Here is a 23910-nt window from a genome sequence, read left to right as displayed (position 1 = left end):
AAAGTCATCCATTGATTCTCATGTCTTAACACAGGATTTTATAGTAATATTCCAGCAGAGAATTAGAACAGTGTTTTATAGCAGAACAAGAAAGAGCTATTCAAAATCCCAAACGGATGCTATTGGACCTGCCACCTCATCTCCTTTACAGTTCCACTTCACTGTGTTGTCACAGTAGACGAGAGTAATTGTAATGCAATTGGCTAATCAGTTATAACCCTCTACAGTCCGCAACGTACTTTAAAACGGTTAATTCACTCGATGGCAGTCTAGTCCGGGGTCGTCAGCAGTGCAGTATTCAGGCAGTGATGGCCAAGCTCCTTCCCAAACTCCCGGATAAGAGCTTTTGGATGGGCCTACGCCCACCTTCTGTACACTGTGAATGCTAAATGTATTCACGCCGCGTGATCATGGGAGAAACCAAAATGCGACGTGACCCCTGCCAAAGTAAAATTCCCGTCTCCAGCGGTCGCGATGTAGGTTGCTCGAGAACGAGCTGCCCTTTTCACATGTTAGAGGAGGGCGTCAGTCACTGTTACCGCTGCGGTCCTCCTCGCTACCCACCACCATGCTGCTGTACTTCTTCTGCTGCTCCTCTCTATACGTGTCCTTCACTTTAGCCCTCTTTAGGCCTCCGTCCCTACAGGGGAACAAACACGTGGTCTAGGAGATACGAACACAAAATAATCTGTGTGCAAGAGATACTGCAAATATGTCCATTCTGAGGTGTAAGAGATGCATAGCAGCGGGCCAATATGAGACAGTCAGGATGCCATTCATAGTAAGATGGGAGGATATTCTTACCAGGACAGGTCCACTAGTCCCCCCTGATGTGCGATGACAGACTTGACTCTGTTGGCAAACTGGACAGCATCCTCACCTTCCTGAAAACATGCAATAAGTTAGTGGCACTTAGTGATTAATTGGTAGGTACTGTGTAAGTGTGTGTGTGTGTGTGGTGTTGTATACACACCTGTTGGTGCATGGCTGGCAGGTACCAGACGTTACAGACTATAGCCCAACTAGTCATCATCCTGAGCAGGTAGCTCACCATGTTGTACTTGGCACTGTTCCAGAACGCATCCCCAAACTGAGGGTCATACTGAGGGAAGGAGACAGAAAACCTCTTTAAATCTATGCTGACTTTGTCACGCAACTTTTCCAATGTCATCTTTGCATGATTTTCGGGAAAAGTCAAATACTGAACAGAAGTACCTTACAGAGTACCTTACCTTGATGGCGACCGGGTATATAGTTCCTCCGATTTCAAAACTTCCCTTTTTGAACATCATGACAGATGTGTTGTTGATACAGGTCCCTGAGGAAGCCAGAAATATGGACTGCAGATAAGCCATAACCAGAATGACCAGAGATATATAAAGATCAAATCAAATTTCATTTGTCAGAAAGGATCTCTATGATAACAACAACACTCTTCTAGCAGATGCTACTCATATGTACAGGTATAGGACGACCTTACTGTACATAACCAATGCAACACCAATGCAGCTTATCCGAACCAATGCTAAACTCACTGACTTCATTCTACTCCATTGTTGCACTTACCTTCCGGAAAGAGCAATATAGGAAGCTTAGTCTTGTCATTCACGTGATCCCTCAACCTGTAAACATGAACAACAATTAGAAAACCTAACTTTATATCTGGGAGGAGCGTGAACATACATTATATGGTTTTAGTTAAAGCTATGTCCATACCAGGAAATCTTAGTATTAAATTATATCCCCAATTGTCAAATGGCAATGACATTTATGCTTGAAGGTTCTACAGTTGGGGATTTTGACAAGCACCTATATAACAATGTCATCGGACTGGCATGAGGGTTTTATCTGGATAAGGAAATAAGATAGATATTTACTTATGATTACAGATTGTATTTGATGTGTATTATTGTGCTAAACAGGGCTCATCTGGAAAAGATATCTTGGTCTCAGCATTGACATCCTGTCAAAATAAAGGTTAAATAAAAAATATATGACTGATTTATTTGCAGTGGTGTAAAGTACTTAAGTTGTTTTTTGGGGGTATCTGTACTTTACTATTTATATTAGACAACTTTTACTTCACTACATTCCTAAAGAAAATATTGTATTTACTCCATATATTTTCCTCTGACAACCTAAAGTACTCATTACATTTTGAATGCTTAGCAGGACAAGGAAATTGTGAAATTGACGCACTAAGAGAACACTTGGTCATCCCTACTGCCTATGGTTTGTAAATCATTTCTGAGTGTTGGAGTGTGCCCCTGGCTATCTGTAAATGTAAAAAAAAAAAAAATTGATTTATACCTTTAATCCTTAAGTATTGATAAAATAATGTATATGTTTAAAGATAATGATTACCCTGAAGCTTAACTATTAGGGATTATAGTTTATGTAGCAGGTATAAGAAATAATTAAAGTATTAACGTAAACATAAGTCCAACAAGTATCAGAAGAGACCTGCAAGGGAGAGAAATGTGTGCCTAAGAAAATACTGAGCACAATTAAACTGTGTTTGACCCGACCCGGCTAGAACTCTGAGAAACTTATGATAGGACAGGGAGTACTCCTCAAGGTGTCCCTAATCTCGGGGGAATGGAACTGTCGGCTGGGTAGTGATATACAGTGGTGAGAACTCTGGAGAAGAATATAACTCACCTACTGTTCGTGTGTATGTATGTGCGTAAGTAAGGAGCATGGTATAAAATGGATGTCTTTGTATAATGGACTGGAGAGTGCTCTCGTGAATAAACATTTTGACTGTTGTAAGCTGGGAACTCTGTCTATTTCATTTAAACCAGAACCTTACAAACTCTGGGTTGCAGAGAGTAGGTTAATTAAAGGTTCAAGTTTATGATCATTGATAATGAAATTCTCATATCAAGTATATTTTAGAAATTACATTTACTTTTGATTCTTAAGTATATTTAAAATCAAATACTTTTAGACTTTTACTCAAATACTACTTTACTGGGTGACTTTCACTTTTACTTGAGTAACTTTCCATTAGGGTATCAATACTTTTAATCAAGTATGACAATTATGTACTTTTTCCACCACTGTTTATTGGTCTGTAGCAATTTTCCACAGGCATATCAGTGCTTGTCTGAAGAGTGTTGGCAGTCAGAATACCAGTGTCTGGTGCCAGGAACATGTCCAATCCACTGGCTGATGAGATAGCAAACAGATAAGCTCACCTTTTGGTCACTAGGTGGCGATCTTTCATATCAGCTCTCTCAAACCAGATGTGAGGACAGGACCTCGCCATGGCCCTCTGCAACACTCCCATCAGACCCCCATGTGACTGGCCCACCTAAAACACATCAGATCAAATCACATCTAACGCCCTCATAATACATTTCACAGACAAATCATCTGAACAGGATTAAAGTTAGCAACAGATAAACTGAGACTGCACTTTCTTTATACATGCTACCCCTTGGCAATGTCATCCATAAGCACAACATGCACTTTCGTTGCCATGGTGATGATCATGACACCCAATTGTATTTATCTTTTAAACAAGACAATACTTTACAGTCAGCCCACCTTGTGACATGCCCCACTTACGTCAAACACTGGATGACAACCAACTTATTGCTTTTAAACTCTGACAAGACAGAAATTAAGCTACTTGGCTACAAGAAACTCACAAATTGTCAGACCTCACTCCAAACATTTATGGTTGCCTCATTACACCAAACACGGTTGTTAAAAACCTTGGTGTTACCTTTGAGCCTGGTCTAACTTTTGACAACGCATATCCAAAACAGCATACTTCCATCTCAGGAACATCCCAGAATTAGACTACATGCAGCTCTGGCTTTGACCTCAAAACAAGTGCATCTATTCACGACCACTCACACTGTAAACACAGTCCAGTTCAATGTGAATGGCACAGATCCATATATGGCAATGGTCTACTTGCATATAGGCCTACTGCAGCTCTGATTGGTTATGCTGCACTGGTCTGTGTAGAGTATGGGCTGAGTGGTGTGTGTCAATGCAATAGAATCCTACCCGATGCATTCTTCCTACAACAAAATCTCTTGCATCGTTAATTTTGCATACCAAGTCTTGCATAGTTTGTTTTGTTTTGGTACAATGTATTGAAAGTGGCTAATATTGCATTGATTTGATCACAATTCCCACAGTAAAGGGAAATGTTGATGGTGTTAACTAAGGCGGAAAACTCTAGAAAGTTGAGTGTGGTTCAATCTCCTGCTTCTCTGCACAGGTCGATATTTATTCTGCGCGGCAGTCCTGGGGGAGCTGCGTGCCCAAACGTGTGCAGCTTAGAAGGAACGTTGATTATATAAGTATAAAAAAATATTTAAAAGTTGAACTATTTCAAGTTAGGCTTATTTTCTGCTTTATTTCACATACCATGGCGTAACAGCCATCGTTGCAGAGAATGACAATATCAATCGGGGAGGTGTGATTGGCCACACAGATTCCTCCTTTTCTGGGTCTGTTTTCTCTGTAAAACACAAGACAGAGAACACACGCAGACACACGTTAAAGTGGCAGACGTGCGTCTTACGTCAAAACAAAGCTTTGTGCACGTATCACGAGGACCTCCCGTAGAGTCACTGGGGGACATGACGGTGTGTGTGAAAGCCTGCTGTGTTTGCATGTGTCAGAGGAGCGGAGCGTTCACCGACTTGTTGTGGTAGTGGATGGTGCAGGAGAGGCCTCGAGCACAGATCCTGTAGCACATCACATGGACCCACTCACTCAGCCAGGACTTGAGCCTAGAAAATACACACACACACACACACGGGCAAGCACGTAAGAAGCTACCATGAAGCTGATTAAATACAAAAATCACACAAGACGTCTCAGTTTTTAAAAACAATCCCGTGTGAACCTGTAGATTCAAAGCAGTGTTACTGTACCTCCAGTTAGGGAGGAATCCTACAGCAGTAGTTCCTATCACCAGCCAGGTCAGGCCTATAGACGCCAGCATGATCCTGAAAGAAAACATTCAGACTCAGAAACATACACGACAACACTGGTCATGGATTAATGCATGAACGCTACATGGTTTAAATCCTGGCTGTAAGTGCAGGATGCTTCTACACCTGCATTGCTTGCTGTTTGGGGTTTTAGGCTGGGTTTCTGTACAGCACTTTGAGATATCAGCTGATGTACGAAGGACTATATAAATACATTTGATTTGATTTGTAAGTCTATACAGCAACATAAATGTCAGTCAGTGCTTGGGTTTATGGATGTGAACCGTAAGAGAGCTAAGGCCTTATTAAAAAAGGTGAGCACAGTGATGATGACTGATTTCACACTCTCAGTAATGACCTGAGCGGAGTCAGGATGCAGTAGCGTATAAACACGCCCAGGCCCCAGACCATAGTTAGTTTGAGGCTGATGTACTGGAAGTCGATGTTGGTCCGAGTAAGCAGGTTCCACGACACCAGCTCCTCTGACGAAAACCGCTGGGTCACCTGGAGGTCAGAGAAACAACAAGAAAAACAACTTAGTAGGCCTACCTGTACAGAAAGTAAGTCTGGATTTTTAAAGTTGATGTTGTACTCTTTTGCTCAATCCTGAATCAATGCCTATTTCCTGGGCCCTAAGCACTTCCTGATACCCATTCAACGGCCACGTTTACACAGTATTCCGGATAATAGCTCATATCCTGGTTAAGGTCTTATTCAGAATAACATGTTTACATGTCCTCCCTAAGTGTGTTTTAGTCACTGCTTTAGCACACTCTGCAAACCCTGCTAACCCTGATGTCCTTGCCGTGTCTGAATCCTGGCTCAGGAATGCCACCAAAAATTCACACAAATCATCAAGGAACCCACCAGATACAACCCTAAATCTGTAAACAAGGGCACCCTCATAGACGTCATCCTGACCAACTGGCCCTCCAAATACACCTCCACCGTCTTCAAACAGGATCTCAGCGATCACTGGCTCATTGCCTGTATCCCCTACGGAGCCGCAGTCAAACGACCACCCCTCATCACTGTCAAACGCTCCCTAAAACACTTCTGTGAGCAGGCCTTTCTAATCGACCTGGCCCGGGTATCCTGGAAGGACATTGACCTCATCCCGTCAGTTGAGGATGCCTGGTCATTCTTTAAAAGTAACTTCCTCACCATTTTAGATAAGCATGCTCCGTTCAAAAAATGCAGAACTAAGAACAGATATAACCGTTGGTTCACTCCAGACCTGACTGCCCTCGACCAGCACAAAAACATCCTGTGGCGGACTGCAATAGCATCGAATAGTCCCCGCGATATGCAACTTTGCAGGGAAGTCAGGAACCAATACACGCAGTCAGTCAGGAAAGCTAAGGCCAGCTTCTTCAGGCAGAAATTTGCATCCTGTAGCTCCAACTCCAAAAAGTTCTGGGACACTGTGAAGTCCATGGAGAACAAGAGCACCTCCTCCCAGCTGCCACTGCACTGGGGCTAGGTAACACGGTCACCACCGATAAATCCATGATTATCGAAAACTTCAACAAGCATTTCTCAACGGCTGGCCATGCCTTCCGCCTGGCTACTCCAACCTCGGCCAACAGCTCCGCCCCCCCGCAGCTACTCGCCCAAGCCTCTCCAGGTTCTCCTTTACCCAAATCCAGATAGCAGATGTTCTGAAAGAGCTGCAAAACCTGGACCCGTACAAATCAGCTGGGCTTGACAATCTGGACCCTCTATTTCTGAAACTATCTGCCGCCATTGTCGCAACCCCTATTACCAGCCTGTTCAACCTCTCTTTCATATCGTCTGAGATCCCCAAGGATTGGAAAGCTGCCGCAGTCATCCCCCTCTTCAAAGGGGGAGACACCCTGTACCCAAACTGTTACAGACCTATATCCATCCTGCCCTGCCTATCTAAGGTCTTCGAAAGCCAAGTCAACAAACAGGTCACTGATCATCTCGAATCACACCGTACCTTCTCCGCTGTGCAATCTGGTTTCCGAGCCGGTCACGGGTGCACCTCAGCCACGCTCAAGGTACTAAACTATATCATAACGGCCATCGATAAAAGACAGTACTGTGCAGCCATCTTCATCGACCTTGCCAAGGCTTTCGACTCTGTCAATCACCATATTCTTATCGGCAGACTCAGTAGCATTGGTTTTTCTGATGACTGCCTTGCCTGGTTCACCAACTACTTTGCAGTTAGAGTGCAGTGTGTCAAATCGGAGGGCATGCTGTCCGGTCCTCTGGCAGTCTCTATGGGGGTGCCACAGGGTTCAATTCTCGGGCCGACTCTTTTCTCTGTATATATCAATGATGTTGCTCTTGCTGCAGGCGATTCCCTGATCCACCTCTACGCAGACGACACCATTCTATATACTTCTGGCCCGTCCTTGGACACTGTGCTATCTAAGCTCCAAACGAGCTTCAATGCCATACAACACTCCTTCCGTGGCCTCCAACTGCTCTTAAACGCTAGTAAAACCAAATGCATGCTGTTCAACCGTTCGCTGCCTGCACCCGCACGCCTGACTAGTATCACCACCCTGGATGGTTCCGACCTTGAATATGTGGACATCTATAAGTACCTAGGTGTCTGGCTAGACTGTAAACTCTCCTTCCAGACTCATATCAAACATCTCCAATCGAAAATCAAATCTAGAGTCGGCTTTCTATTCCACAACAAAGCCTCCTTCACTCACGCCACCAAACTTACCCTAGTAAAACTGACTATCCTACCGATCCTCGACTTCGGCGACGTCATCTACAAAATAGCTTACAACACTCTACTCAGCAAACTGGATGCAGTTTATCACAGTGCCATCCGTTTTGTCACTAAAGCACCTTATACCACCCACCACTGCAACTTGTATGCTCTAGTCGGCTGGCCCTCGCTACACATTCGTCGCCAGACCCACTGGTTCCAGGTCATCTACAAGTCCATGCTAGGTAAAGCTCCGCCTTATCTCAGTTCACTGGTCACGATGGCAACACCCACCCGTAGCACGCGCTCCAGCACGTGTATCTCACTGATCATACTTAAAGCCAACACCTCATTTGGCCGCCTTTCGTTCCAGTTCTCTGCTGCCTGTAACTGGAACAAATTGCAAAAATCGCTGAATTTGGAGACTTATCTCCCTCACGAACTTCAAACATCTGCTATCTTAGCAGCTAACCGATCGCTGCAGCTGTACATAGTCTTATCGGTAAATAGCCCACCCAATTTTACCTACCTCATCCCCATACTGTTTTTATTTATTTACTTTTCTGCTCTTTTGCACACCAATATCTCTACCTGTACATGACCATCTGATCATTTATCACTCCAGTGTTAATCTGCAAAATTGTAATTATTTGCCTACCTCCTCATGCCTTTTGCACACAATGTATATAGACTCTCTTTTTTTCTACTGTGTTATTGACTTGTTTATTGTTTACTCCATGTGTAACTCTGTGTTGTCTGTTCACACTGCTATGCTTGATCTTGGCCAGGTCGCAGTTGCAAATGAGAACTTGTTCTCAACTAGCCTACCTGGTTAAATAAAGGTGAGAAAAAAAATGCACCTTTGATATATCCTGCTCACAGGGATCCCTGTAAACATGAATAAACAGAAAATTCCTCATTTTCCCAGTGATGACGGAACGATTTTTTGAAGGGGGTGCTGAAAATAAAGCTAAGCCTTATTTAGATATGGTTCTGCTTATAATTTCCGGCATTAGGTCGGCTTCTGTCATTACTTGATCCTCTAGAATGCTAAATAAAGCCTTGCTCACCAGAATAATGTAATAAATCGATAGAATGAAAGCGGTAAAGTTGTCTTTCATTTCTGCTTCTCTTGTAGAGAAGACGTTTAGGGCCCCGGAAGATTTTCCACACAAAATGTCCAGATGGCATCGGTTTGTTGACCAGTTTCAGGGAAATTAAAAGATGTAATAACAATCCAACATGTTTCTGATAGTAACTCAGTCCATTTTGGAATCTTATTTTAGTTGAAAGTGAAATACTGTCAGCTTTTATGTCGCAGAAGAAAATTGCACATTCACATTTCCTCAAGATGAAATAAATCAATACTATTTCTCGATTCCTGTTACTGAGACAGAATAGACCAAATGTATATCATTTTACTGCAAGAAAACAACAGTAAACGGGATAAGATGTTTACATGCCAAAGTATCCGTCCAAGACCAGCATATCCCAGGCATCTTATTCGGGTTTCTCAAAACTGGGATGCAAGCTTATTCAGGTTATTGTAAACGGGATATGACATTTGTATGCGTCGACTCACAACAGAATACTTGAGTATCCCGAATAATAACAGGATATTGGTGTGCATGTAAACGTGATCATTGATTTGAAAGGACTGGAGGGGTGTGCAGTAGGCAATAAATTACGAAACTCATCCTAGACAACCAGAGGGTTAGGTGAAGCTACAGGTTTTACTCATTTCTTTTAGGGGCCATCATGGAATGTCTGGGGTTAGGGATACATTTGGAATTTGGCATCAATCTTATTCTAGTCTGTGGACTCACCTCATCCTCTACGATATCCTCAATGCCTCGTCTGTAGAAGTAGAAACAGTCGCTGAGGGTGAAGTCTCCCCCCACTGGTGGTTTGGGGCGACTGCGCCTTAACCCCCTCAACTCCTCCTCCATAGAACCATCATCCCTCTGGACGAGGCCTGGGGAAAACACACACGCTCAACTAATCCACCTCATCATTTTTAGATTGGATTGTATCGTACCACATATTTGTATTTGATAAGGAAGATGATTCCGTGTTATCGTTTACCATTGATAAAAGACAACATTCACAGTGTTACAAATCCTAGAGTCAATAGGCTTCGAATTTTCATACATTTTGAATGAAAGGAGGACAAATTGGTCAAACCACTGTGGACTTGTTAGGAGCTGGTGAGGAAGGAAATTAATCAGAGGATTGCAACGCACTTGTGTCACTAACTCTCACACTGTTGCCCCATATTGAGTAACCAAGATATCCTGGGCTGATATCTGAGTAATCCTTATTTAAACGTATTTAAATCAACAAAATCCAGAGTTTATCACTGTGGGCAAGGCCTCACCAATAGAATTGTCATACAGAATCCATATTAAATGACAGGCCATCAAACAGAGAAAATGTCAGTGGCCTTGCACTTTACAAACTGGGACCACTTCAGATAACAGCTATCAGAGAGCAGTGTTCACTGATAAATGAGGCTCCTTTCTTTCCTTAAAAGGGCCTCCCTTTGTGTGTCTATCATCGAGGTAATCACAGTTCTAGGATCAGATTACCCAACTCCAACCCAAAGTGTATCCCTCCCTCCAGCAGGTCTGAAGACAGTGGGATCAGCTAAGGATACACTATCTGATAACACAGGACAAAGTCCAGGAGAGAGAGACTGAGTGACTGACTGACTTTGTGTTGAATTCAATCCACCCTTTGCGATCTTTGAAAACTACGCAAACTCTTTATTTTAGGAAAACTTCAGTACAAGTGAGGGGTCTATGGTATCCATATAATACAGTAACCATCCTGCGAGTTGATATGCTAACAAATAAAAAGAGCACAATGATGTGCTGTGCTAGCTAGTGAACACCGCACTGCAAGTTTAATTGAATTGCCCCCTAACTAGCCTATATGACTGCTGATTGTGAGGGGAGGAATTGCGTCAGCCTGACAGATAGGCAGCAAGCCCAGCGCCACATAATACCGTATACCACATCGGAAATGCTCTGGGGACTGAGCTGCACCAAATACCGTCTTCTATTCAACAAACACTGCTCCAAGCCATCTCCACTGCAATCCCCTGCCCAGCCCTATAAACAGGTTTACACGGTCTCTAGGTTCTCAGAGGTATCGTTTTATATACATTTACCACTCCCTTACCGTTTAACGTGGCTTGGGCACATTGAGAAGCTGTATACTTCAAATGCAACCTATTATCAACTCGCAGTCAACCATTGACACCTGAGCGAAACTCATGTCAGGACTGATTTCCATGCACTCAACCCTTCTAACTACACTAACACACTTCATTTATTCTAGGGCACTTTACATCTGAGCTTCTGAACACAGCAGATGAACAAGAGTGGATGTGAGTGGATGTCATTATCAGAGAGCAATGAATAAATCTATCAATCCCTTCATTTCGCTATCCATCATTCAACCAATAAACCAATCAAATGAATCAAATGAGCTCTGCTCATTGACTCACTATTGAATGAGGAGGATTGGATTATCCGCTGCGCTTTGTTGACTGTTTGGATCCTCAACGTGGCCCACTGGAGGACAGGAGAAATGAGAAACACCTTTAGCCTTTGACCTCTCACTCCCTGACCCACACAAGGACAGTAGAGAAAGGACACACACATTTACCCCTGAACTCTCATGCCAGAAAACCTTTCAATCACTGTCCAGAGGCTTATTCAGAAGGACGTAAGGTTACAGGACAATTACAAAAAATATAACAAATATTACACTGTAGAACATACATGCTTTTCTGTCAAAAAACATACATACATTCCATGTCTATACGTCACATGTGAAGAGTTGTGCTAATTGATTGTTGTGTACAGTAGACTTTCCCTACAGTAAATATGTGACAGCTGATCATGACAGCGCAGTGACAATGCATTTCTTGTTCCCGCATTCCTGAAACTGATACAATCTCCAATGTAAATAAAATTAAGGACCATGGCTAGCCAAGTCATGTGTACTGTATCTTATTATATTGTGTAGTATGAAAACAGCATACATTTAGGACACCAGGCTTATATTTATGATGCCTACGAAACATTTAAGACAATTATAGACACATGCAGCTGTATACCTCATATTGGTCTGAGTGAGGCAGTTTACCAGCCTTTAAACAGTGTGTAGGTATTAGAATTCCTCTTTCCCATTTGTTGTACCATTGTGCGAGTAAATGTTTGATGGATGGCAACTTCTGGACAGACGCATTTTACCTCCAAGATTTTGACCAGGATCTTCATGTATGTCTCGGAGATGCCCAGGGAAAAGCCAAACATTGCGGGCACCATGAGAAGAGCCACAATGAGGCAGACCCACACCTTCAGCCCTGCCAGGACAATGGCCCAGAAATCCTCCATCGCTACAGATCTCTCTCTGTCACCCTGCGGAAATAGCAACAGGAGAAAGATAGTAGTAGTAGTAGTAGTAGTAGTATACACATAGGGGGCTAGAGGACATAAATACACACAACATTCAACCAAGGGTGTCAGAGTAACCTTCATTTTAGCTGATTTTCGCAATGCTAGTATTTACACACGAGCGTTGCTAGAAATTGGCATGCCAAAAAACGGAATAGTCCGCCAATTGTCCATAGGGTTGGTCCGTGTGCAGGGGGGAAATGGAGAAAAAAACATCCAATAGAGCATAAATTAAACAGACTTTCCAAATGTGGGTCTGTTGTAGAGCCACTTCCTCTCCGTTTACCTTATGTCAAAATAAAGAAGTCCTGCACGTGCACCATAAATGCAAAAAAGCAAGAACTTGTGGGGGACTTTTATTTTGGAATGAGGTAAGCAGAGAGAAACTGACCATGCTGAGGAACTGCATGGGTCTAAAACAGACCCCCCTGTAATTATACGTTCCATTAGATGTTTTTTCCTCAAATTCTCCCCTGCATAAGGACCGAGCCTACAGGCAATCGAGAGAGTAAGTTGACATTTTATTTTATTTAACTTCTGGAAAACGATTCCTTTTTTTTCAAGCTAATTCGCAGCAATGCTAGTGTGTAAATACTAGTGTTGCTAAGAGCAACTACCTCTCCGTATGTAAGTGTATGTCTGGCATGCTGACTGGTCTTTTATGACACAGGAGTTCAGGATGTTGCTGGTTCAATGTCTGACAGTACTACCTCAATTGCTACAGTTAAAGATATAGTTCACCCAAATTACATACCCTGTAAGCAGTTTATGGGCAGGGTTGGGTAGTTACTTTCTAAATGTAATCTGTTGTTACTAGTTACCTGTCCAAAATTGTAATCACTAACGTCATTTTTGGATTACCCAAACTCAGTAATGTAATCTGATTACATTGTTACTTTTAGATTACTTTCCCCTTTTAAGAGGCATCAGAAGACAAAAATGTTATCAAATAGAATGATATCTATTGCAGGATAAATCAATGTTAAAGTTTACATAGCTGGCCGTATGGATGTTACATTTTACTTTATGGGTTGATTATGTAGGCTTCTTCTAACCCATGGCTTTCAACTACATATAATAATACAATGAAATTATATCTTCACATTAAAGAAAAGTCTATCAGAATTCCAGTCATTCCAATAAATGTTAGAACCCTTGATCTTCAAGAATAGGACTTGGAAATATGGAAGAATAGATTAGCCAAATTGTTTTACCTGAGCATGACCCCAAAACTAAGGACATATTAGCCAGCCCTACTCTGTTGTTTATGATTTTATTGTCATGGAGGACTAGGCTACCTGATTCAAGGTGACAAATAAATGCTGCACTCATGGAATGACATGCTTTGAGCACTACTGAAAAGTGCTGTTTACATGTGAAAAATGAATTCCATAAGCTGCATTTGCTATAGGCCTATTGTTTACCTTTTTGTTGGTGACACTTTGATATCTTGATAATATGCAGCTGTTTAAAGGACAAATCCACAGATGAAACAATAACCAAATGTCCACCCTGCCTCTGTTTGGTAAAAAGCTGAGGGACAGGCCCGGAGAAATATTAACCACACTCAGATTAATAGACAGAGCTATGGATGCAAGGACAGACTGTCCATGATATAAAAATAATTGTTTAAATCATGTTATGAGGTTATACAGTGTCTGTTTACATTTACTATGTTTACAAACATTGGAGAAAATTACATTACGCAGCTGTTTCAAGAGCGCATTTTTCACTGACTGTCCACAGGTTTCAAAAACAATGATTGATTGGCAGCTTAAACTTCTTGAATTCAACCATTATTGGGTTCAAATACACATTTAGATTTGTGAACAGCCATCCACAACAACCACTATCCGTAAGGCGCAAATAGCTAAATGAGAGAGCTCCAACCCATTCACATCAATGTGCTATGTAGATATCAATAATAAGTGATCTAGTTATGGTAAGGGGTGAAATAAGTATAGCCAGTTATAATTGTAATGGTTTATCAGATTATTAAAAAAAGAAGATCAGTCTTTACGTGGCTAAAAGAAAAGGAATATAACATATACTGTTTACAGGAAACTCACTCTACATCCTTATATTAAGATACGCGGAAAATCGGTATGGGTAGTAAAATAATTTTCTGTTATGGACAAAGGAACTCAAAATGTGTGATGATATTAATTAACAAAAATATTCAATCTGAATGTGCAAATTGTCACGGCAGATTTCCTCTTCCTCTGAAGAGGTGAAACAAGGATCGGACCAATATGCAGCATGGTAGGTGTCCATGTTTTAATAGGGAAAACTGAAAATGAATACAAATACAAAATAAAGTGAACTGGCAACGAAACAGTCCCGTGACGCACAAACACAGACACAGGAAACAATCACCCACAAAATACCCAAAGAACATGGCTGCCTAAATATGGTTCCCAATCAGAGTCAACAATAAACACCTGCCTCTAATTGAGAACCAATCTAGACAACCATAGACTTACATAAACACCTAGACTAGAAAACACCCCATAAACATACAAAACCCCTAGACCAGCCAAAACACATAAATCCCCCATGTCACACCCTGACCTAACCAAAATAATAAAGAAAACAAAGATAACTAAGCCCAGGGCGTGACACAAATTGTCAGGAATGATTCGCAAGGAAGGTGAATCTTTTTGAATATGAAAGTGGATGAAAAAGAGATCTGGCTCATTAATCTAGATGGTCCAAATCAGGATGATCCATACTTTTTCAAAAATATTTTTACCAATTTATTGAACTTACAAATGATCAAATCGTTATGGTGGGAGACAAACACAGTGTTAAGTATCTCAATGGACCGTAAAGGAAATCACCCTAATCATCACGACCTTGCCCTTAAGGAAATTACAAATATTATGGACACATTAGAAATAGTGGATATTTGAAGACTAAAAAACCCAGACCTAGTGAGATATACATGGAGGAGACTTAGCCAAGCAAGTTGTCATGACTACTTTGTCTCTTTCACTCTTACATCAAAAGGTTAAAAAAGTTTTAATAGGAGACGGAATGCGATTGGATCATCATCTATTTGGCCTTCACATAACACTTATAGAATTTCCACGTGGACGGGGATATTGGAAATGTAATCAAAGTTTACTGGAGGACAACTTATTTTTTAACTCAGACAAAATAATTTATAACTGCATTTTTCCAGTATAATATAAGTTCAGAAAATCCCCTTATTTTTTGGGATACATTTCAAACGTAAACTTCAGGTCATTAAATTCAATATTCATCAATAATTAAAAGGCAGTTTCTGGCTAAAGAAAGGACTAACAAGGGAAATCCATGAACTAATAGTACAGGTAGATAGCAATAACAACAATACTACAGAGATACAAAATAAGTTTGAGGAAAAACAAAAAGAACTAGAGGGACTTATTCAAGAATGATCTAATGTAATCTATTACAAAAATAAAGCAAACTGGATGGAATATGGAGAAAAATGCACAAAATTCTTCCTGAATCTCCAGCACAGGAACGCTAACAAAAAATAATTTACAGAAACTCGTTACTGAAGACTGAGTCATCTATGATTCTCCGAATGATAATTTAAAAAAGGAAGCTAAATAGATGTTCTCTTTTCCGTCTCATCCTCTCCCTCTGAATGAAGATTGCAGTAAGGAATTTGTTCCAAATAATAATAAAAAAATGTCATTAACAAATGTACAGAAAGATCAATGTGAAGGCCAAATTAAAGAGGAATTGAGGCTATTAAATCCTTTCAGTCTGGAAAAACCCCAGGTCTTGATGGCATACCGGTAGAGGTATATCAAGCCTTTTTTGATATACTAAAAGCTCCATTGTTAGATTGTCTTAACTACTCCTATAGAAACGGAAGTCTGTCTGGTACTCAGCAGGAAGGTCTGATTGCACTATTTTTAAGATCCAGATGGAAAATAAAAAGATCCAGTCTATCTAAAAAAAATTGGAGGCCCCTTACACTTCAATGTTGTGATGCAAAAATACTAGCGAAGGAATTAAAAAGGTTTTACCAGGTATTGTTCATCCCGTTTTTTTACATGGACGATACATTGGATATAATATACACCAAGAAACATCTAAGATGCAAGGCCTGGTATTTATAGCGGAATTTGAAAGGGCATTTGATAAAGTAAGACTGGATTTTATTTATAAATGCCTGGATTTTTTCAATTTCGGTGATTCTCTTATAAAATAGGTAAAAGTAATGTTTAGCAACCCCAGGTGTAAAATAGTAAATAACAGCTAGTTCTCAGGGAGTTTTGAATTGTCAAGAGGAGTTAAACAAAGGTGTCCGCTGTCACCGTATCCATTCGTTATGGCCATCGAAATGCTAGCTATTAAAGTCCGATCCAATAATAACATTAGAAGATTAGAAAGCCAAGGCTTAAAAGGTGTCCATGTATGCCGATGACTCAAGTTTTATATTAAGTCCACAAGCAAGATCCCTGCAATGTCTCATTGAAGATCTAGACAACTTTTCTGGTCTCTCTGGACTAAAACCTAATTATGCTACGTGTACAATATTACATATTGGATCTTTAAAAAATACAACTTTTACATTACCCTGCAGTTTACTTATAAAATAGGCTGACGTTGAAGTAGACATACTTGATACTCATTTCACAAAATATATCAATAAGCTCTCCACAATGAATTTCAATAGAAAACTTAGAAGAGATCCTGCAACCATAGAGAGGTAAATACCTGTCTATTTATGGAAAAATTGCCCTGGTGAACTCCTTAGTCATATCTCAGTATACTCACTTATAGCGCTGCCTACTCCTGATGATTCGTTTTTCAAACCATATGAGCAAAGAATATTTTGCTTTATCTGGGATGCTAAGCCAGACAAAATAAAGTGTGCCTATCTATATAAATCAATAGGGTGGGTTGAGAGTATTAAATATAAAAGCACTGAACACCTCTCTAAACTTATTCACTTATTCAAAAGTTTTACTTGAACCCTAAATGGTTTTCTAGTAGATTACTAAGAAAAGCTCATCCATTAATTTAAATTGGCCTTTTTGCCTTTGTACAGATTGCCATGTCTCATTTTTGAAAAAAGTATCTCTCTTTTTCAAATAAGTATTGCAGAGCTGGCTACAATTTCAACTTCATTCCCCTGAAAAGATAGAACAAATATTACAACAAATATTATGGCTGAACTCAAATGTGCTGGTTGATAACATACCTGTTTTTATGGGAAAGATGTTTGAAAAGGATTTTCTATTTCTTTGTTTTTTGCAGAGTGTGGTTCCCAATCAGAGGCAGCTGTTTATTGTTGTCTCTGATTGGGGATCACATAGTAGTTGTCATTCTCCTTTTGGTGTTTGTGGGACCTTGTTTTTGTTAGCTCTGTGAAGCCTGCAGAACGTGACGTTCGTTATTCTTTTGTTGTTTTTTGTTTGGTGTTCATAGTAATTAAAGAATCATGAACACTTACCACGCTGCACCTTGGTCTCCTTCCAACGACAAACGTTACAGAAGATCCCACCACAAACGGACCAAGCAGCGTGGTCAGGAGGACTGGACATGGGCAGCCTGGATGACAAAGGATTCTGGACGTGGGAGGAGATCCTGGCCGGAAGGGATCGCCTCCCATGGGAACAGGTGGAAGCAGCGAGGGAGTCATGGCAATGAAGCAGGCACGAGAGGCAGCCCCCCCCGCAAAAAAAAAAAAATTGGTTGGGGCACACGGGGAGATTGGCGGAGTCAGGTTGTAGACCTGAGCCAACTACCCGTTCTTACCGTGGGGAGAGAATGACTGGTCAAGCACCGTGTTATCCGGTTCTGCGCACTATGCCTTCGATGTGCAGCCACAACCCGATGCGCTCTGTGCAAGCTCCCTGCAGTGGTCGTGCTGGAGTGGGCATTCAGCCAGGATGGATTGTGCCGGCTTAGCGTTCCTGACCTCCGGTGCGTCTCTTCGGCCCAGGTTATCCTGCGCCAGCTCTACGCACGGTGTCCCCGGTTCACCAGCAAAGCCCAGTGCGGCCTGTTCTGCTCCCCGCACTTGCCGGACTAAGGGGGGGGTATCCAGCCAGGACGAGTTATGCCAGATCTGCGCTCCAGAACTCCGGTGCGCCTCCACGGCCCAGGATATCCTGTGCTGGCTCTGCGCACTGTGTCTCCAGTGCATCTGCACAGCCCAGTGCGTCCTGTGCCAGCACTCCACACTCACTGAGCTAGAGTGGGTATCCAGCCAGGACATGTTGTGGCAGCTCCACTCACTAGGCTGCCAGTACGTCTCCTCAGTCCATGGGGGACCTGTTCGGCTCCACGTTCGAAGCCTCCAGTGAAGATCCATGGCACGAAGCCTCCAGTGAAGATGCATGGCACGAAGCCTCCAGTGAAGATGCATGGCACGAAGCCTCCAGTGAAGATGCATGGCACGAAGCCTCCAGTGATGATCTATGGCCCAGAGCCTCCAGTATTAATCCGCGGTCCGGAGCCCCCAACGACGGTCCCCGGTCCGGAGCCCCCAACGACGGTCCCCGGTCCGGAGCCCCAGTGAACGACGGTCCCAGTGACGGTCCGGAGCCCCCAACGACGGTCCCCGGTCCGGAGCCCCCAACGACGGTCCCCGGTCCGGAGCCCCCAACGACGGTCCCCGGTCCTGAGCCCCCAACGACGGTCCCCGGTCCGGAGCCCCCAACGACGGTCCCCGGTCCGGAGCCCCCAACGACGGTCCCCGGTCCGGAGCCCCCAACGACGGTCCCCGTTCTGGAGCCTGCAGCGACGGTCCCCGTTCTGGAGCCTGCAGCGACGGTCCCCTGTCCGGAGCCTGCAGCAATGGTCCCCAGTCCAGAGCCTGCAGCAACGGTCCCCAGTCCAGAGCCTCCGGCGATGATCGGTGGTCTGGTTCCTCCAGTGAAGGTCCATGCACCACGGCCGCCACCAAAGCGAAGGGATCTGCGGGCAGAGGGGGGTCTACGTCCCGCACCGGAGCCGCCGCCGTGAAGAGATGCCCACCCGGACCCTCCCCTTTAGAGTCAGGTTTTGCGGCCGGAGTACGCACCTTTGGGGGGGGGGGGGGTACTGTCTCGCCCTGGCCATAGAGAGGCTTTTATTCTCTATTATGGTTAGGCCAGGGTGTGACTAGGGTGGGCATTCTAGTTTCTTCATTTCTATTTCTTTGTTTTTTGCCGAGTCTGGTTCCCAATCAGAGGCAGCGGTTTATCGTTGTATCTGATTGGGGATCACATAATAGCTGTCATTCTCCTTTTGGTGTTTGTGGGATCTTGTTTTTGTTAGCTCTGTGAAGCATGCAGAACGTGATGTTTGTTATTCTTTTGTTGTTTTTGGTTTGGTGTTCTGAGTAATTAAAGAATCATGAACACTTACCACGCTGTACCTTGGTCTCCTTCCGACAACAAACGTTACAATGATATTGTAAATTGGAATGGTAGAGTTATGTCTTTCATGGAGTTATCAGAATTGTACAGGAAGGTCTACTCAATCCAAGAGTACAACCAATTGATTACAGCATTACCCCAAAAATTGAGGAGGCAGGTGGCAGCGGGATGAGGTAGGGAACTGGTCAGTCTGACCAATGTAAAGGATACAAACTGGTTGAGGAATAAAAATAGCATAAATAGGAAAGTATACCAGTTTCATTTGAGGACCAGGATGTTGACAACTGTGCCATACAGATTGCAAAATAGTTTGGAAGAGATTTATAACGTACCAATTCCATGGTACAAGGTGTATGAGTTGATATATAAAACGACATAAGATTCAAGACTGTGCTTTTCAGCTAAAATGATTATATAGAATTCTTGCCACCAACAAAATGTTAAATATTTAGGGCATAAAATCATCGAAACTCTGCAGATTTGTTTGTGAGGATAGAGAATCAATAGAACATTTATTATGGTATTGCCCTCAGGTAGCCTGTTTCTGGTCTCATGTTCAGAAATGGCTGAAAATGCACAGCATTTATCTAAAATTGACCATAGAAATAGTACTGTTAGGAGATCTGGAGAGACCTGGTCAGTCAATTACTAATACTCTTAGTTCAAGTATTTATCTTCAACTCGCAATCTGTGGATTCTATTTGATTAGATAGATACAAATTGTATGTTAAACATCACAGCATAGTTGAAAGATATATGATGCGTAGAAATCCAAAGAGGGTGGCCAGCAGAGATAGGTGGGAGGAGCTGAGGGAAGCTGAGTGTTGGGATGTGGAATTGAAGACGAGTGGGAGTGGAGTTGCTGGGTGGAAGATAGAATGATGGTCAAAGATAACAGTATAAAAAATAAAGTAAAAATATAACATAATAAAAAGTATGTTTGAATGACAGTGTTTTTACAGCTAATGCCGGTTTGCCTGAGGCTGATGCCGTGCAGAGGTTTGTACACATGCATATACACAGACACACATGTAAATAGTGACAGACATGCACTCAAACATATACAGTTGTCCTTGATGTGCTTTGTTTTTTTTTTCCTGTTTTCCATTGTCTTTTCCCTATTTAGTTCATTTTCTTGGTTGTTGGTGCATTGGGAGGGTTCTTGGGCGTGGGGAATGGAATAAGAAAAATATGTTCTTGGAGGGACTGCGGGAGGGGTCTCGGATGGTTGATGGGCTGCTATTGGGGAACAGTGGGGGGGGGGGGGGATATTGGGGGGTTCGGGTCCCCGTTTTTTGGCCTTGTGGGAGATTTGTCGACATGCCCTTGAGCAAGGCATTGACCATGGATACTTCTGTGTGTTGCTCTGAATGGGAGTATGTTGGATGACTGGTGTGGTGTGGTGTAGTTGTTGAGCAGCTTCACTGCAAGTATATTGTATGTTTTGGATTCAATAAAAAATAAGTGATATCCGTACAGCCATAGAATACAACACTGTCATCCTTACCTCGAAGTGTTTATTCAAGTTGGATAATCTTTGGATTTCGATACCAGTCGCACCATTGGAAGACATTGCTTGGACTGAAACCTACAAAAGCATATTCCTGCTCTTTTCCCGCGATCCATCAAACACATTTGGGATGTCATCATAGTGGTCTCTGATTTGTGGTCAGACTTGCAGGTGGAACAAACATAAAAACGTGAGCCTTTTTTTCAAGGTTGATTTGAATGTCAGGGAAAACCGAGAAGTGTCAAAGATTTTTTTCCGCAAACATCCTTTCTAAATTTAAAAGTAATCCTCGATGTAATCATCTAGTTTTTCAAAAGTATCTGTAATCTGATTACAATATTTTTGCTGGTAACATAACGCATTAGTTACCGTTCATGTAACGGGTTACATGCAATCGGTTACTCCCCAACCCTATCTATGGGCATGCTTTGATCAATGATGCTTTGGACTAGCTCTTGTTCAGCAAAGAGGGCTCCCTCTCAGTTGAAGCATTAACGACGGCGTGGGACTGTGTACTGTGCAACAGTCCTGACGCTCTGTCTACACGTTAATAATCCTCGCTTGCGATACGGTTTTGGAAACCTTTGGAAGTTTGCTTTCAAAAATCAAGAAAGACGTTTCATAAAACAAAAGGTTCAATTACTACACACATTTATAAGGTTTAGATTCCCACACGATCATATTTCCATGTTATAGCGCTTGTTTACAGAAGAGAGGCGAGACCACCTGTTCTAATTAGCTATCTTGTCTCCGAATACCTGTTTGGAACAAGTGTTGTGAGTACTAATCGGCTGCAACTGTATTACAACAGTGTACAATAAGTGTATATTTAGCATTTGTGAAAATGTTTTGATGTAATATTAAAGTATAAGCCTTTATGTTTCTAAAACCGTATAGTAATTAAGAATCCATTCAAGTTTAGACAAAGTAATGGCTGTCTTGGCTGCCAACGCCTGTTTACCAATGAACATAACATTTAATAAGGTCATTGGATGTTAAAAGGAGTAGGCTTGTCTACACTCCTAAACAGTACATCTTGGGCTAGCTTTTGACATGAAATGTGAAAAATACCAAGACAAATTGACTCTGCCACAAAAGCATAGATCGCTGTCTTGTCCGTAGACTGCTTACTGGGTAAAGAAACCAACCTGTCATTTTGGTGTTGGGGTGAATTATCCCTTAAACTATAGGCTAGATAAGGTAGAAAATGATACAACTAAGATTCAGGAAGAACACAGAACATGGGCTCACAGAAGGTTCGTATGTGACTACGTAAAGCTGAATGAAACAACATGAATAACATAGCAAGGTTCAATTTGACCAAACGCAATGAGCGTTCATCAACACATCCAGGGCGCATGTCTAAAACAGCAACACGTGACGATTTCAAAAGCGATAGTAAAAAAGCCCAACGTTTAATTATATCAGAAATGTTGGTAGGCTGAGTGGTCAATGACATTTAAAAGAAAGCCTACCAACTTAATTTAGCCTGAACAACATATACGCACGTCATCAAAAACCTAATTCAACAACAATAGTCAATCATATTAATTAACAGTCAAATTAATATACAACTTCACCAAATCCCTAAACAAAGAACCGTGGGCGAATCTTCCAGACCTGACCGGACAATCACAAAGTTTTTCCTTGATATTCAGCCCTGCGCGTAGTGGATCTTACCTTTCAAACTTCAGTCCATACTACCATGCCCTTCCCTGTTGTAGAACTCATACAAATAACTGTGACTGAGGGTGAGACGGCAAGCCACCGCTGTAGTGAAAGCACGCCTTCATGTAGAACAGCGCCATCCATTGGCCAAATAAAATAAACCTTTATTGGTCATATACGCATATTTGCAGACGTTATCTCAGGTGCAGCAAAATTATTGTTTTTCTAGCTCCAAAGGTGCAGTAATACCTAGCAATAAATATATATATATACATGCAATCCATAAAAATAAACAAATACGTTGTGAAGGATGAGCCATGATTAGAATACAGTAAATACATACAAAGTGGGTACAGCATGGAAACATTATTCAAGTGACCAGTGTTCAATGACTCTAGGCACATAGGGCAGTATGTAGTATGTAGCGCACATAGGGCAGTAGTCTCTGAGGTGCAGGGTAGAGTACTGGGTGGCAGCCGGCTAGAACAATGACTAAGGTTCAGGGCAGGGCACTGGGCGGAGGCCGAATAGTGGTAACTATTTAACAGTAGGATGGACTGGAGATAGAAGCTGTTTCTCAGTCTCTCGTTCCCAGCTTTGATGCACATGTACTGTCTCCACCTTCTAGATGCTAGTAGGGTGAACAGGCAGTGTCTCGGGTGGCTGAGGTTCTTGATGATCTTCTTGGCCTTCCTGTGATACCGGATGTGATACGGTAGATGGCTGGCAGGGGTGTCCTGGAGGACAGGCAGTGTGACCCCGCTGATGCGTTTGGCTTCCCGCACCACCACCCGGTGCAATTGCCATACCACGCAGTGATACAGTCTGACAGGATGCTCTCAATGGTGCATCTGTAGAAGTTTACGAGGGTCATAGGGGCCAAGCCGCATTTCTTAAGCCTCCAGAGGTTGAAGAGGCACCTTTCACCTCGCTGTCTGTGTGAAGGGACCATTTCAGGTTGTCAGTGATGTGCATGCCGAGGAACATGGATCTTTTGACCCTCTACACTGCGGCCCATCGATGTGGATAAGGGTGTGTTCTCTCCCCTGTAGTCCACGATCAGCGCCTTTGTTTTGTTGACGGATGTGAGAGGGATGTGAGATGCCTATCGGCAAGCTCCTGCGGAAGTGCCCGTTGCCAAAACCTGAGGGTGGATAGCACTTTGATGTGCACCGGAATGGCATGCGTTTGCCTTTCTAAAGTATGTCTTAATCCTCGCAAAGATCCTATAAAATTGCCT

The 23910-nt window shown here is 42.4% G+C and overlaps 1 protein-coding gene across 1 annotated transcript; it reads right to left on the bottom strand.

Annotated features, from left to right (window-relative positions):
* Nucleotides 1–23: 23 nt before the first annotated feature.
* LOC135544439 (glycerol-3-phosphate acyltransferase 3-like) lies at nucleotides 24–22766 on the bottom strand. Its single transcript, XM_064972041.1, has 14 exons — nucleotides 22683–22766; nucleotides 11919–12086; nucleotides 11168–11234; nucleotides 9483–9631; nucleotides 5320–5465; nucleotides 4902–4976; nucleotides 4668–4757; nucleotides 4390–4483; nucleotides 3201–3316; nucleotides 1567–1622; nucleotides 1233–1318; nucleotides 974–1102; nucleotides 805–884; nucleotides 24–640 (listed from the first exon to the last, which is right to left on the bottom strand). Exons 2-14 carry the CDS (start codon nucleotides 12060–12062, stop codon nucleotides 526–528), a joined length of 1347 nt encoding a protein of 448 aa, XP_064828113.1. The 5' UTR covers nucleotides 12063–12086; nucleotides 22683–22766; the 3' UTR covers nucleotides 24–525.
* Nucleotides 22767–23910: the final 1144 nt, after the last annotated feature.

The sequence above is a fragment of the Oncorhynchus masou genome, chromosome 1 (genome assembly GCF_036934945.1).
Source record: "Oncorhynchus masou masou isolate Uvic2021 chromosome 1, UVic_Omas_1.1, whole genome shotgun sequence".
Taxonomy (NCBI): Eukaryota; Metazoa; Chordata; class Actinopteri; order Salmoniformes; family Salmonidae; genus Oncorhynchus; species Oncorhynchus masou.
The sequence above is the reverse complement of the archived record's forward strand: the minus strand, read 5'-3'. Positions and strand labels throughout refer to the sequence as shown.

What these genes read in the sequence shown, in the direction of transcription:
- LOC135544439 (XM_064972041.1), bottom strand. Translation starts at nt 12,062, where the DNA reads ATGGAGGATTTCTGGGCCATTGTCCTGGCAGGGCTGAAGGTGTGGGTC. An exon ending in ACGATGGCTGTTACGCCATG is followed by an intron (nt 3,317 to 4,389) that starts GTATGTGAAATA and finishes GATGTGTTTTAG; the next exon opens with GTGGGCCAGTCACATGGGGG. An exon ending in TATACCCGGTCGCCATCAAG is followed by an intron (nt 1,103 to 1,232) that starts GTAAGGTACTCT and finishes TCCTTCCCTCAG; the next exon opens with TATGACCCTCAGTTTGGGGA.